Source organism: Octodon degus, unplaced genomic scaffold, assembly GCF_000260255.1.
Source record: "Octodon degus isolate 3935 unplaced genomic scaffold, OctDeg1.0 scaffold00028, whole genome shotgun sequence".
Lineage (NCBI taxonomy): Eukaryota > Metazoa > Chordata > Mammalia > Rodentia > Octodontidae > Octodon > Octodon degus.
This window is the reverse complement of record NW_004524604.1, coordinates 3,285,003-3,300,683: the sequence shown is the minus strand read 5'-3', so window position 1 is coordinate 3,300,683 and position 15,681 is coordinate 3,285,003. Positions and strand designations below refer to the sequence as shown.

Genomic DNA, 15,681 nt, shown 5'->3' with positions numbered 1-15,681 from the left:
ATGTGGTGCTGGGGGATTGAACTGCGGTCCCTGTGCTTTGCTAAGCTTGTTCTAAGTAGGTGCTTTAGACCACTGAGCCATCTCACCAGCCCCAGAATGAGCTAGGGCCAGGCCTCTGAACAAAGTGTCTTTAATGCCTGGCAAATGCAAGATCCTGAGTTTGATCCCTGGTACCAAAAAACAAACAAACAAACAAGGTGTCTTTAGGACAAAACTAGCATGACATGCTGTAGGCCACGCCAGATGTGGGGGCACAGGCCTGTAATCAATCCTAGTATGCAGGCGGCCGAGGAAAGAGGGTCCCCACAAGTTTGACCCCAGTATTGGATACATAGTGAGTGCTAAATTAGCCTGGAATACATAGCAGGACCCTGCCTCAGAAAAACGAAAGAAACTTTTCCTTTTACAAATTGATTATTTTAGGGCCGGGAAGATGGCTCAGTAGGATAAGTGCTTGACTAGCAAACGCAAGGATCTGAGTTCAATCCCTGGTTCCACCAAAAAAATAAATAAACAAATTGATTATTTTATATATTTCATGATAGTGACAGAAAGCTGACTAACGCAGATTTTTCTTTCAGAGCTGTTTTAGAAATTAGTCCAGCTATGGCCAGGGGACCAATCTGTCCCTCCAGGATTGGAGAGTAGAGAGAACTTATACAAGGAACATAAAAGGCTTCTAGAATTAACAGGCTGTCAATACTTTAAATAAGCTATTGATATTCAAATTTAGTTAACAAAAATAATTCTTAGTTTTCAGAGCACCAGATTGTGTCCAATTCTCATAAATTCCAATTATGCTACATTACAGCCTTTAAGGGAATATGGTCTCTCTGCAATGCATAAAATTTTAGATTCCAGGATGAAAGAAACCATTTCAAGTTCAGCCTCTTAAAGCTTGGTTCAATTTTCTTCCCTCAAAAATCTGACTGAGTAGCTTTGGCGGGAGTTCTGCTGCTCCGGGGTGGCTACTCTCCCTCTGCCTCATCTACGGCAGAAGGCTAAGGACCTCTCCTCAGGAGATGGGTGTGAGGCTAACGGCAGATTTCACTCAGCACCTGAGTGTGGACAGGTAGATATTCCGTGAGGGCACGTGTTCTTTTCTCCTCCTACTACACCGCGTTTTGCTTTCAAAATCAGCTCAGCTTTAGGACTCGTCTACACCGTTTATCTTGGGTGGGCGGCCCAGGCAGGTACACAGCCCGGGGCTGGGGCGAAAATCGCCCCGCCTTCCAGCTAAGCGCTTTAGCGAGTTTCATCATTTTTAGTTGCAGTAATGGAGTTTTGCATAGAGAGGGCGCCCTTGCCTCGCAGCTTATGCTGGCAAGGTCAAAATATGTCGAAAACTTAAAATATACATTGTTTTTAATCCCTGAAAAAGACTGAAATTAAAAAAAAAAAAAAGACTCAAATCTGTTACTTGAGTACCCACCTGTGAAATCAATAGAGAAAACTGGCAAGTTTTATCTTCATCTGCTCTTAATATTGCTTTGTTTTTTTGCAGAACCAGGGATTGAACTCAGGCCCTTGCGCTTGCCAGGGAAGCGCTTATTCCACTGAGCCATCTCCCCGGCCCCTGCTCTTAATATTTTTAATGACCTCTTAATCCTTTCTACTGCTCTTAATCTACTCCTCAGGGGCCAGGGAGATGGCTCAGTGGAATAATCGCTTCCCTGGCAAGCGCAAGGGTCTGAGTTCAATCCCTGGTTCTGCAAAAAAAAAAAAAAAAAAAAAAAATCTACTCCTCAAAGTTAAATGCTTGTTTGCTCATTTTATTTTTTCTTCAGGGATAAATTAGGTTTTCATTGATGAAGGTAGATGAATTTAAGCTCTGGCATGTTGAAATATACACTCTTACATTTTTGTTTTTCATTTATTTTTTTAAATTTATTTATTTATTTATTTGTGTGTGTGTGTGTGTGTGTGTGTGTGCGCGCGTGTGTGGCCTGCTCAGCCCACCAGGGGGCGCAGCTGGCTGGCATGTGGTGCTGGGGGATTGAACCGCGGTCCCTGTGCTTTGCTAAGCTTGTTCTAAGTAGGTGCTTTAGACCACTGAGCCATCTCACCAGCCCTATTTTTCATTTATTTTGAGATGGAGTCTTGCTTCGCTATTAGGGCAGGTGTCCAACCTGTACGCTCAAGCGACCCACTCACCTCAGCCTCCCCAAGGCTGGGATCACAGGGGTTTTACTCTTACCTTGTCTTTCTAACAGAACTGCCTTCAAAATTGACTTTATTGGAGCTTTGCCGGATAGCTCAGTTGTTTAAAGCACCACTTGAGTAAACGGAGGCAGGCGCATAGGACTGCGGTTCGATTCCCAGCTCCAGAAGCTGTACCAGAACTGCCCTTAAGGCAGCCTGAAGTATTCCCCCCCCCCAAAAAAAAAAAAAAAAAAAAAAAAAAACCAAAACCAAAACTCCTTCTCAAATGTGTGGGGCCAGGGATGTAGCTCAGTAGAATAAGCACTTCCACTTTACCATCACAGGGGAGTTAGGATAGCTCTGTTTAGTAGGAGTTCTCAGCTTTACGATGGCCAGTGTTCAGTAGAACTCATGTTTCAAGTTTGAATTTTGGCTTCCCTGGGGCTCACGAGCACTATGCAGCCTGTGCACAGTCCCACCCACCCTGTCGCACAACCACTGTCTCAAGGGGACAGTGGCCTGCAGGGCATGCTGCTACACAGCAGTGCTGGGCAGGTGGGGCCTGCTATGTGCACTCCCACTTCCAATATTTTTAATTTACAACGCGCCTCTTGGGCTCTGGTCTGTATTTGATAGATTCTGGCGCAGCTCCCGATTTTCTGCCTGATGTTGGCTTTGCACTGTGCCGCCTGCAGGGTGATGGAGGCTAAATATACAGTATTTAAAATACAACCTGCTGTCCTCCCAGGTGGCCACACTGAAAGATCCTCCTTAATTTCAAATATATTTTCAGGGCCGGGGAGATGGCTCAGTGGAATAAGCGCTTCCCTAGCAAGCACAAGGGTCTGAGTTCAATCCCCGGTTCCACCAAAAAAAAAAAAAAAAAAAAAAAAAAAAGTGTCCTCAAATATATTTTCGGGCTGGTGAGATGGCTCAGTGGTCTAAAGCACCTACTTAGAACAAGCTTAGCAAAGCACAGGGACCACGGTTCAATCCCCCAGCACCACATGCCAGCCCGCCCCTCCCCTGGTGGGCTGAGCTGGCCACACACACACACATACACACATAAATAAATACATAAAATTAAAAAAAAATTTTCATCAACAACAACTAAATTAGAAGAAAAAGGGATGAAGTTTTAAAACCTAAAAGTTGAATCCCGAGCAATGCAACCGAGAATGCAAAAGAGTGCATCTTACATGACAAAGGTGTTGTGGGCAACTGAGTTAGATAGAAATATTATGGCAGTCAGATAAGGCTGGGCTCTCCTGGAAGGAGCCAGTAGGAAAGACAAGATACCTTGCAGCTGTGGGAGGGACAGGCACTTCCACTGGGGGCCAGGCCTCGAAACAAAAGAATAAACAAACGCAGCAACATAACTCCCTAAGGATGGACATCAGGGACTGACATTCAAAATAGGCATCGATCACCTTGAAAAAGCCAGAAGGAATCACTAACCCAACCCTCTACAACAGTCCGTTTTCTGTACTCAAGTCCACTTGCTATGCCATGTGACTCGCTTTCCCATTTGATCCCAATTTAATCAATTTTACCTCAGCAACTGTGCTTGTAATCTTATTGGTTGACCAGAGTTTTGTCCCACCTCATGCCCACGTTTCCATTTCTCATGTTTCCCCACCTTAGACCTGACTCCCCCCACGGTTTTGCTCTATTAAAGTCCCTAGAAAAGGCCGGGTCCTTGGCATCCCACCTGGGTCCCCCTCTGTCTCTCTCGGACAGCTTTCCTTCCTGCAATAAATATATTCTGCTCTTAAACCTGTGTTGTCCTAAAATTCATTCTTCGGTTTTAGAGAACATGAACTCACACCAAACATGTAGCAGGCTGGGAGTTTCTTTCCACTATATCAACATCACTTTAGGTAAATTTTCATGAAGCCAAAAACTCAAATATAAAAAATGCAATCACAAAACATCTATTAGTGGGGCTGGAGAGATGGCTCAGTGGTCTAAAGCACCTACTTGAAACAAGCTTGGTCAAAGCACAAGGACCACGGTTCAATCCCCCAGCACCACATGCCAGCCAGCCCCGCCCCCTGGTGGGCTGAGCTGGCCACACACACACACACAATAAATAAATGTAATAAATAAAAATAAATAAATATTTAAAAAAAATCTATTAGTATCTGCTCATTTTCTTGTTTACTGTACTAGTTTTGTCTTGCAGTGTTCAACCCCCAGCAAAATGAGTAGAAAATAAAGATAAGTAGATATATTTTTAAGGGTGGGATGGAAAAGACCTTTCTAAATACCTCCTAGAATCTACAGGCTACGAAGGAAAACTTTTAGAAACCTTAATCCAAAAAATACACATCAAGGCAATAGGATAAAGATGTATATGCAATGGACATGAAGAGGTATGACAGATGTACAAAGAGCACATCCGTGTTTGTTTTTAAACTCTGTAGCTCCGCAGAAAAAAAGGAGCAGAACATGAAAAAGACAATTTGTAGACGTGAAATGAATATAAATCATATGCATGTGTATTAACTAGACATCACGGTGGAAATAAAGAGGAGTTCTGATGTATTATACAAGCAGTAATTAAAAGATCAGCAGGAGACAGCCTGGTAATTAGGGACTGAGGGGCTCCCTGTGCTGCAGCAGCAAGGCGACTCCGTGAACACTGGGGGCAGCGCAGCACGCTGGGGTATTCACCACTGTGCCTTTCATGCAGGAATGGGCTTCTGGAATCTACCAGAAGGACATAAGTATCCAAATGTCAAAATATTATGCACTCAGAATATTCATGGTAACTTTGCTATGTTAAAAATCCAGAACAGGGGGCCTGCCCCTTAGCTCAGTTCTTTAAGTGGCTACTTCAACAAAGCAGTCAGGCTCAGGTTGCTGCGGTTCGATCCCCACAACTCAAGCCAGCCAGTCATGCCTTGAAGGCATTCGGAGCAAAAAAAAAACCAAAACACTTCTTCCACTCTTTCCTCACTGTTCGTGAGCCTGCAAGCATGGTGAACGTTCCCAAACCCCGCGAACTTTCTGTAAGAAGTGTGGCAAGCATCAACCCCACAAAGTGACACAGTATACAAAAAAGGCAAAGATTCTCTATATGCCCAGGGAAAGCGGCGTTATGACAGGAAACAGAGTGGCTATGGTGGGCAGACTAAGCCAATTTTCCGGAAGAAGGCCAAAACTACAAAGAAGATTGTCCTGAGGCTTGAGTGTGTTGAGCCCAACTGCAGATCTAAGAGAATGCTGGCTATTAAGAGATGCAAGCATTTGGAACTGGGAGGAGATAAGAAAAGAAAGGGCCAAGTGATCCAGTTTTAACTTTTCATGTTTTTTATTGTGAAGACAATAAAATCTTGCTGTGTTCAAAAAATAAATAAATAAATAAAAATAAAAATCCAGAACAGAGGGCCGGGGAGATGGCTCAGTGGAATAAGCGCTTCCCTGGCAAGCGCAGGGGCCTGAGTTCAATCCCCGGTTCCGTCAAATTAAAAAAAAAAAGAAAATCCAGAACATTGAAAATAGCCCTAAAATTTTCATCACGAGACACTATGCTATTTGCTGTTTGCGCCCAGTAATCAATAACACTTATGATAAAACTCTGCATCTATCAATATGAAAAGATGCCTATAAAAGAATGCACACTGAATTGCACTGATAAACTTCTTTTTCTTTTTCTTTTTTTTTGTGGAATCAGGGATTGAACCCAGGCCCTTGGGCTTGCCAGGGAAGCACTTATTCTACTGAGCTATCTCCCCGACCCCTGCACTGATAAAACTTCTATACAAGAGATGTCCATGAAATAATACAACAAAAGGAGGTTATTTACTGGTTCCAGAACCTCATGAATAATACAGTCCAGTTATTAAAAATATAGACATTTATTCAATACATAAAGATGACTAGAAGGACATTTATACAAACATTGAAGAGTGGTTTCTAGATTATGGAAGCTTGAAAAGAATCTTTCTGATTTGTATTTATTTGTAATTTTGGGATTTGAGAATACATGCATCCTGATCATAAAGGCACTAAATCTAGTTCCAAAGAAAGAAAATGTTAAACAATATTCTTAGAGCTGATGTTTTGCGATTTTACTTTTTTTCTTTCTTTTTTTTTTTTTTTTTTTTTTTTAGTATATGTACTGCCAAAGTGAACACATCTGTCACTTTTCAATCAAGGAAAGAATGTGGCCTGGTACTCATCTTAGATGATAACCTTCATTACCAAGGGAAAGAGCTTTTCACACGCAGTCCTGGACAGCTTTTCACAGTCACTAGGATGCTTTCTAAACACAGCGCTCTAGGACCCCTGCCCTCCTACTACCCTGCCTTAGCCAAACCTGACAGCCCATTGTCTGTGGGTTAGGAAGCCAATACGGGTCGCAAGCACTTCGGGTGACAAGTGCATGTATTTGAGTCTGAGAACCACTATTTAGGAAGGGAAAACAGGAAAGGGTAGCAAGTTCCGCTGCACCATGCATGTGTACCTACACAGTCATTCTGTCTGCTCTTTCTTACTTTGTCTCTCCATCTGTTTTCCCCCAATCTACAGAAGCTGAAAGCAAAATGAATAAAGGCACTGAGTATCAGGTGTTGGGAGGGGGGATTAAGCTATTTAAGAAAACCCAAAGAATGATGGATAGGCAAAGCAATAACTAATCCTTCAACCTTGATTTCAGTCTCCACTTACTTGGTACTTGGGTTTTTGATGAAGCCAGTGTTAATGAAATTCGGGCAGAGACAAGTTGTTTTGACTCCAGTTCGCTCTAAGGCTGCCAGTTCCTCAGTCAAAGCTCTGTGAAATCCAACAGCAGCAAACTTGCTGGAGCTGTAAATGAAGAGAGTTTAGGAAGGAATGGAATGCCACAGTGTGGAAAGAAATAACAGACCTTACTCTGACCTAGGTAAGATTTGAGTGGCTTTTGCTCTTCTCTCAAGGCTGGTGTTGATGGGCCCTAACTTCCAGATGTGAAAGTTAGGTCAATCTATCTCAGAGGAGTATTCCCGAGATATTGCTGACATGTTCTCTTTCTCACTGAGTCTGTTGTCTCATAGATAAATATTCTTAAGATTCGTTTTCTCTTGGGTTGGAGGCCCCATGAGGTTTGTTTTTTGTTGCAGGGAGAACCCTGTGTTACCTTACCAGGGAATCTATGGGAATGTTGGCAGTTTGTTTTGGTTTGAAATCCAGCCAAGAATCTAAATTAGTAAAGAAAAGAAAAGGAAAGCTAAATTTCCCAGGATGTTATTGTCCATTTGTTTGTTTGTCTGAATTGTTTGTTCTCTGTCCCCAACGTGCCTGTGTCCCCAGCTGCACTTGTGCCAGCGCAAGGGCAATGGTATTAGTTGTTTCTTTCCCCTTTTGCCTTTTGTGATAGTCTACCTAGAAATGCAGAAGGATGCAAACCTAGCTTCATTGCCCTCTTACATTCCAGTTATTGCTGCTGTGTCAAATTACATTAGTCTTGGGCTTCTACTGTGTGGACCGAGAGGGGACACTGCTGAGAACTTTGATATGGCCGGATCGGTACAGAGCAAACCGATTGTCCTGGGCTGCATGATTCGGAACTTTGATGGGTCCTGAGGTGAATGTGGGGAATGCTTTTGGGATTCCTGTTGTCTCATCCTGGGCATTGTGGCATCCAGGGGAGCTTCAGCCACGGGTGCTACAGCCGCTGTTCTTGCTTCGTCTTCTGGGTTCTCTTCCTTTCTCTACCCCCTCTTCTCACAGTTGAACTGATGGTAGGGTAATAATAGCTCACAGAGCTCACTAGCTCAACTCATGGGCCCTTATCCATCCTACCCTTTCTAGGGAGGTTTACTGCTCACCTTTCCCTGCCCCCCAGCCTCGTGGGCAGCTGCTTTCCTGCTGCGGCCACAGGGAGGGGATTCTGAGTCTCCTCCCCTAGCCTATGCTTCTTCTGGTTATCTGCTGCAAACTGCAAAAAATAAAAAGTTTGCAGGGGGGCTGGTGAGATGGCTCAGTGGTCTAAAGCACCTACTTAGAACAAGCTTAGTAAAGCACAGGGACCGCAGTTCAATCCCCCAGCACCACATGCCAGCCAGCCCTGCCCCCTGGTGGGCTGAGTTGGCCACACACACACACACACACACACACACACACACACACACAAATGAAAAAAAAAAAAAAGTCTGCAGGAATAAGTTACTGCTCTATAGCAGAGAAAGTACAAAATAAAAATATAGACAGGAAAAAAGTGTCTCATCATAGTTTAATCTGTCCAGAAATACATTTGAGTGCACTCTGGTTTTGTAAAGATATTTGTTTGATTTACATATTTGTTTATAGATTTACATGTTGTTACCTAAGCTTTAAAGATATCTTTTTTTTTTAATTTTATTTATTTATTTGAGAGAGAGAGAGAGAGAGAGAGAGAGAGAGAGAGAGAGGCCAGCTCAGCCCACCAGGGGGCGGGCTGGCTGGCATGTGGTGCTGGGGGATTGAACCGCGGTCCCTGATGCTTTTGCTAAGCTTGTTCTAAGTAGGTGCTTTAGACCACTGAGCCATCTCTCCAGCCCCTACCTAAGCTTTAAATATAGATTCTAAAGTGTGTTTTCTCCTGAGTTAACAGCTGGTCTAAGTGATATCTAAATTATATATATATATACATATATATATATATATTCATGTCAAGCCAACATGAACAAAAACTTATGTGATATATATGATAACTAAGCTAGACAAATTTATCTTCACTTACGTTACTATATATATATTTACATATATACATACATATATATATGTGTGTGTGTGTGTCAAATGTTCACTATAAAAGTATAATTGTTGACTGTTAACACTCTACTGGGATTTAACCACTGAAATGTCCATGGCTGATAAAAAATAACAGTTCTCAAAAAAATAAATAAGGGCCGGGGATGTGGCTCGGTGGCGCAGCGCCTGCCCAGCAAGTGCAAGGCCCCGAGTTCGATTCCCGGTACCAAAAAAGAAAATAGTGAAAATAAGATCAAAAAAAGTCCCTTTGGGAAAAAATAAATAAATAAATAAAAAATACCAGTTCTCTGGTCACACTTTATATTTAAGGTGCTTAAGTCTGCTTCCACCTAACTGGATCTGGTATGCTGTGTTACATTTAAAGATAGATTCTTTTGTATTCTCTTGGCAGCTGCTTCCCAGGAGTTGTTTGCCTTTAACAGGAGGATCCAGAAAGAGGGAGACACAAGTGCCAGTGATGTGGACATGACATCCCAAGGATTCAAAATTCGGTTTACTTTTCTTGGAAAAGTTTTATCAAAAAACCTGATGCCTTTTGCTAATAACAATCCTAAGTTTTCTCTCTTACAGTATATAGATGATTTGTTATTAGCTAGAGGAACCCAAGACCAAAAAGAGTTATGAGAGTTCCTGGAAATGTGGATTTTTGTTGTTTTTAGGTGTCAAGTTTTGCCTCTGTTGCTAAAACCTTATATAAAACCCTGAAGGGAGGTAATAGCGTCCCACTTGGATTAGAATTCAGAACAGCAAAAGCACTGATAAATTAAACAAGAAACTCTTTTTTTTTTTTTTTTAATTTCATTTATTTATTTTGTGTGTGTGTGGCCAGCTCAGCCCACCAGTGGGCGGGGCTGGCTGGCATGTGGTGCTGGGGGATTGAACTGCGGTCCCTGTGCTTTGCTTGGCTTAGCTTGTTCTAAGTAGGTGCTTTAGACCACTGAGCCATCTCACCAGCCCAACAAGAAACTCTTAAGGGCTCGGGCTCGGGCTCTGGCCCTACCAGACATCACTGAGCCCTTTCAGCTGTTTGTTCATAAAAAAGAAGTAGTTACAAGGAGAGTCTTAACTCAGACCTTAGGGCTATGGAAGCGCCCCACGGCCTATCTGTCCAAAGACTGGAGTATGTGGCTTGCTGGGTGCCATCATGCTTACAAGCTGCTGCAGCAGCTGCTGTATTAGTAAAAGAGACTGACAAATTAACTCTGCGACAGAAGTTGAGCATGTTCGTGTCCCATGAGATGGAGATACTGCTGTAGGGTCCTAGTAGAAAGTGGCTCTCTGGCTTTAGGCTAGCCCAGTACCACACAGCCCTCCTTAAGGACTCACACCTAACTCTTGAGACTATACAGGTCAATAACCCTGCATCCCTCCTTCCAATGTCATTGGAACCCCCAGAGAAAGATTATGTAAAGACCATGAGGCTATTTATTTTATAAGACCTGACTGCAGGACACACCACTCCAAGACCTCGTCTTGTTTGCAGATGGAAGCAGTATGGTAATAGATGGGGCATGGAGGGCAGGAGCAGTGGCTGTGATTGTGGAAAGATCAGTGTGGTCAGCAACACTGCCCCCAGGGACATCAGCTCAAAATAAAGAGGCCTCCTAACCGCAAGAGGAAAAGACATAAAAAACTCCCAAGAGGGGCCGAGAGATGGCTCAGTGGAATAAGTGCTTCCCTGGCAAGCGCAAGGACCTGAGTTCAATCCCTGGTTCCACCAAAAAAATAACCAAAAACCTCCCAAGAGGGGCTGGTGAGATGGCTCAGTGTTCTAAAGCACCTACTTAGAACAAACTTAGCAAAGCACAGGGACCCCAGTTCAATCCCCCAGCACCACAGGCCAGCCAGCCCCGCCCCCTGGTGGGCTGAGCTGGCCACACACAGAAAGAAAGAAAGAAAGAAAGAAAGAAAGAAAGAAAGAAAGAAAGGTAGCCTTTAAAAAAAAAAATCCCAAGAGATTTTCTTGTTACAGAAAATATGGTAGCCCATTAAAGTGGCAATGATACACCATCCTGTTTTTTGTTTTTTTTGTTTTGTTAGGGAACCGGGGATTGAACTCAGGCCCTTGTGCTTACCAGGGAAGCACTTATTCCACTGAGCCATCTCCCTGGCCCCGATACACTGTCCTGGACATCAAAAAGGCCGAGGCAATAGGGCTGCTGACCTGACAGCAAAGCAAGCTGCTGTGGGGGACTCACTGCCAAAAATACAGGTCATGTTAGTGCCACTCCTTCAGCCACCCAAATATTTTGAGACTGAGTTATTGTGGGCCAAGCCAGAAGGGACATCAGAAAAAATGGGTGACAAATCTTGTCAGGAGAAAAATATTTTTTTTTGTCTAAACACATGGGACATTTTGTGATTCGGAAACTATATGACAAGACCCATCTGAAAAAGATAGCTATGACCAAGCTGCTTGGCCACTATTTTTATATCTCCGGGCTTTAGACCTTGTACACCTCAGCGGCCAGCAAATGTGTGACTTATGCTAACAATAATCTAGTTTCTCACCCACAGTGTAAACCAGGTGTCTGCCGACAGGGAATCTTCCCTTTTGAAGATGTCAAAGTAGACTTTACTGAGGTCAAGCTGACTGTTAGAAACAAAAGTACTTGTTGGTGCTAATTTACAGCTTCTCAGGATGGGTGGAGGCCTTGCCCTCCAGACTTGAGACCTCTAGAGAGGTGATAAAAACACTGATAAAACTAATCATCCCCAGGTATGGGCTCCCCATTAAGATAGGCTCAGATAATGGGCCTAGTTTTGTGGGTAGAGAGCCTTTCCAGTGTTTTGGGCCTGAAATAAAAGCTAGATACTGCCTACTGTCTCCAAAAGCGTGGGCCAAATATAGTGACAAAACCGCACCCTGAGGAGCACCCTGTCCAAACTGTGCCAGGAGAGAGGTACGGACTAGGTGCCTATGCTTGTGACAGCCCTGCTGCTGTCATGCTGCGCCCCTACCAGGATGGGCTCACTCCTTTTAAAATCCTATTTAGAAGAATGCCACCCTTGGTGCCAGTATTGGAGAAAATATAAAAGATTGAGATACAAGGGATCATGCCCTTTGAATCCCTAAGTTGGGGGAGGAGAGCCTGACATCCATTTCTAATCAAGAACTTGTTAAATCCTTACAGGCGGGCTGGTGAGATGGCTCAGTGGTCTAAAGCACCTTCTTAGAACAAGCTAAGCTAAGCAAAACACAGGGACCACGGTTCAATCCCCCAGCACCACATGCCAGCCAGCCCCGCCCCCTGGTGGGCTGAGCTGGCCACACACACACACACACACACACAATAAATAAATAAATAAATAAATAAATAAATGTTTAAAAAAAAAAAATCCTTACAGGCTCTGCAGTCTATTCTGCAGGCTACACACTCCCTCTTCTGCCATCATCACCCATAACTCAGAGGAGCCAACACCCTGTTAGCAGCTGGCCTGGATCCTTGGTGTGAATCAAGAAGTGAGACTTGTCAACTCTTGGACCCCGATGGAGTGGACCACACCCTGTTGTCCTAAGCACTCCCATTGTGGTCCAGGTAATAGAAAAAAAAAAAAAAAAACAACAACAAAAAACACTGGACTCACCATTCCCACATTAAGCCAGCCTCCACAGATCAACAGTCAGATAAGTGGACTTTACAAAAGACTGCTAACCCCCTCAAGGTCAAACTGACCAGATGTGGCTCTACTGGTTCTTGTTAGGGCTAACAGAGAGTCAATATTCTCCCACCACTTACACATGGTGGCTGACTTGGACCTTAGATGGGGCAAAGATTGCTACTCAGAACCCTGAATTCTATGTCTCCCTACCTATTTAGATATAAAAATGATAAAATAAGATGGGCAAAAAAATTTGCCAGGGGTCTCCACCAGTCTATCTGTGCCCTAGCACAAACATCTATCATACTTGTGGGGATGCCACTGAAGACGGGGAATTCTTCTGCTAAAGCTAGAGATATAAAACTATCGCCCCTTGGGCAGATAAAAAAATCCCTTTTTGAGTGTTACTAGGGTTCCCCTCATCATATACAAAAACCAGTGGAGAATGTGATAAGTTAATGTCAACCTGAATGTAAAAAATTACTCTGCTCAACTTTCTGAGACCCTGCTTCCTTGTAAGATGACCAGGAGGCTCAGGGTACCGTTGATAAATCATCAGTAGAGTGAGAGTTCCCAGAAAACAATGCTCCAAGAAAAAATATGCTGAGCAAGGGTCACGCTGTCCCTAATGGTACTGTTCTATGTTAAATGACAAATTCGTTTGCCAAACAGGATGCGGTTTCTACCTTTAAAACCTCTATACTTCTAAGGCTCCTGGCCATTTGTCCTCTCCTGCGTGAGTATGGTCAAGTGGTCCTGGGCCCGGTAATAAAAAGCTCATATTTAAATTTTAATTTTGCATTCTGGTCTGGTTTCTATGTTGAAAACACATAACACAATAATATCTTCCTTTGGTCTGGGGTGGTTTAAGATTTCTGTTTTCTAACTTAGATAGATAGATAGATAGATAGATAGATAGATAGATAGATAGATGAGAGAGAAACAGACACACACACACACACACACACACACACACACACACACACACAGGATTAAGCCCAGGGCCTTGTGCATGCCAAGCGAACACTCTTCCTGAGGTACAACCCCAGCCCAAACCAAAAGCATCTTGACAAATCCCCAAAATGATGGCACAGAAATTGATTTTTTTTTAAATTTATTTATTGATTTTGTGTGTGTGTATGGCCAGTTCAGCCCACCAGGGGGCGGAGCTGGCTGGCATGTGGTGCTGGGGTTTGAACTGAGGTCCCTGTGCTTTATGCTTAGCTTAGCTTGTTCTAAGTAGGTGCTTTAGACCACTGAGCCATCTCACCAGCCCCAGAAATTGATTTTTTAAAAAAATGTATTTAGTACAGGGTCTATAGGATCTACAGGGTCTCACTATGCAGATCGGACTCAAAGTGATTCTACTGTGTTCAGCCTCCCAAGTGCTGGGATTACAGGCAAGTGCCACCACGCCCAGTCTCAATAGTCATCTCAGCGTGCCCCATGGCCAGGGCTGGCAAGGCATGATAGGCATCGAACCCTGGCCGCTGCGCTCTGCTTAAGCATGCGCTTTAGTCTGCTGAGCTATCTGGCTGGCCCTTTTTTTTTAGTGCAGAAACTGAAAATGATGTTGCACACATCTATTTATTAGCCTGAAATACATATTTTAAAGTGAAAATACAAGATTATGAATGCAGATTTTTCTCAGTGATGCTATATCTACATTTATAATTTGTCTCAATGCATTGTTATATCTAAAAATTATAAAAAATGCTTATCATGGTTGTATAGTCTCTGTGTGTGTGTGCATGTGTCTGTGTGTATGTGGTTATCAGTAATTTTTTGAAACTTTTTTTTTGGTGGAACCGGGGATTGAACTCTGGCCCTTGCACTTGTCAAGCAAGAGCTTATTGTACTGAGCCATCTCCCTGGCCCTATCAGTAATTTTTTTCTTTCACTAAATTCTGATTTTTCTTAAACGAAGCTGTCTTTCTTACTCTTGTCTCGTTGCTGGGACAAATACCCAACACTCAAATTAAAGGAAAAGAGGTTTATTTAGCTCACAATTACTGGAGGTTTCTGTCCATACTCATCTGGGTCCAACGCAGAGCAGCACATAGCAGAAAGCAACCTTTCATGGCAGAGGCAAAGAGCAAGAGCGCAAGGGAGGCTAGCAGCAGCTCAAGCAGCTGAGTTCTCTTCCCTCCTTACATTGTAATGCAAATTACCTGCCCCAGGGCAGGGGCAGCATCCACACCCACAGTAATCAATCACAAACTCCAGAAGCCACCCCAAGACTGCATGAGGCTTTGGGGAGACACCTAGACACAAACCATAACAGAAGCGGAAACTTCAGGAAACCCTAAGAGTTGCCTACCTTGAACATGTTAAAAAAGAATACTATATTTTTGAACATTAGAGTAAACCTATGTGTGCTCATAGCAACATTTTTTCCAGGGCTGAGGAGATGGCTCAGTGGAATAAACGCTTCCCTGGCAAGCACAAAGGGCCTGAGTTCAATCCCTGGTTCCAGAAAAAAAAAAAAAAAAAAAAACACATAACATTTTTCCCCTCTATTGTTCATAAAATCATAGCAAGTTGTTTATTGTAACTACTCTGAATTTTCACTTTTTATTCCAAATTATTCATTTGGATTACATTTCATTATAAGTTAAGGCTCAGGATTCAGTTTCGCTGAATTTTTCTACCCTGGTGTCTCAGCTACTCTTCTCTCATTGTTGGGACAAATACCCAACACCCAAAATGAAGGGAGGAACGGTTTATTTAGCTCAGTTATTGGAGGTTTCAGTCCACACTCAGCTGGCTCCAAGGCAGAGCGGCACATGGCAGAGAGCAGCCTTCAAGGCAGCGGCAGAGCGCAAGAACACAGTGGAGGAGCAGCAGCAACAGTGGCTGCGGAGAGCAAGTCTGTCTCTCTGTCTCCCTTACGTGTCACTGAGGCTATCCACCCCAGGCTGGGTGTAGCACTCACACATCCATAATCCCAGATGATCATGAGCTAATCACAAACTCTAGAAGTCCGCCCCATGACTGCATGAGGCTTTGGGGGACACCTAGACATATACCATAACACCTGGTATTCTCATAAACAAGCTATCTGGATTGGCAAAGCCTATCAGGCAACTCATTGTTTTCTTCTTAAAATCAAAGGTGGGGGCCTGGCCCTAGCTCAGGCCTTTAAGTGGCTGTTTCCACAAAGCTGTCAGCCTCAGGTTGCTGGAGTTCGAACCTCAC

At 43.4% G+C, this 15,681-nt stretch overlaps 1 protein-coding gene and 1 pseudogene across 1 annotated transcript in view; one reads left to right on the top strand and one right to left on the bottom strand.

Annotated features, from left to right (window-relative positions):
- Positions 1-15,681, bottom strand: part of Hsd17b11 (hydroxysteroid 17-beta dehydrogenase 11) — a 43,201-nt gene that overhangs the window by 13,211 nt on the left and 14,309 nt on the right. The window contains exon 5 of the mRNA XM_004629261.2: positions 6,817-6,954. Coding sequence (XP_004629318.1) covers positions 6,817-6,954 — 138 coding nt within the window. The remainder of the gene's footprint in view (positions 1-6,816; positions 6,955-15,681) is intronic.
- LOC105741921 lies at positions 5,124-5,445 on the top strand (annotated as a pseudogene).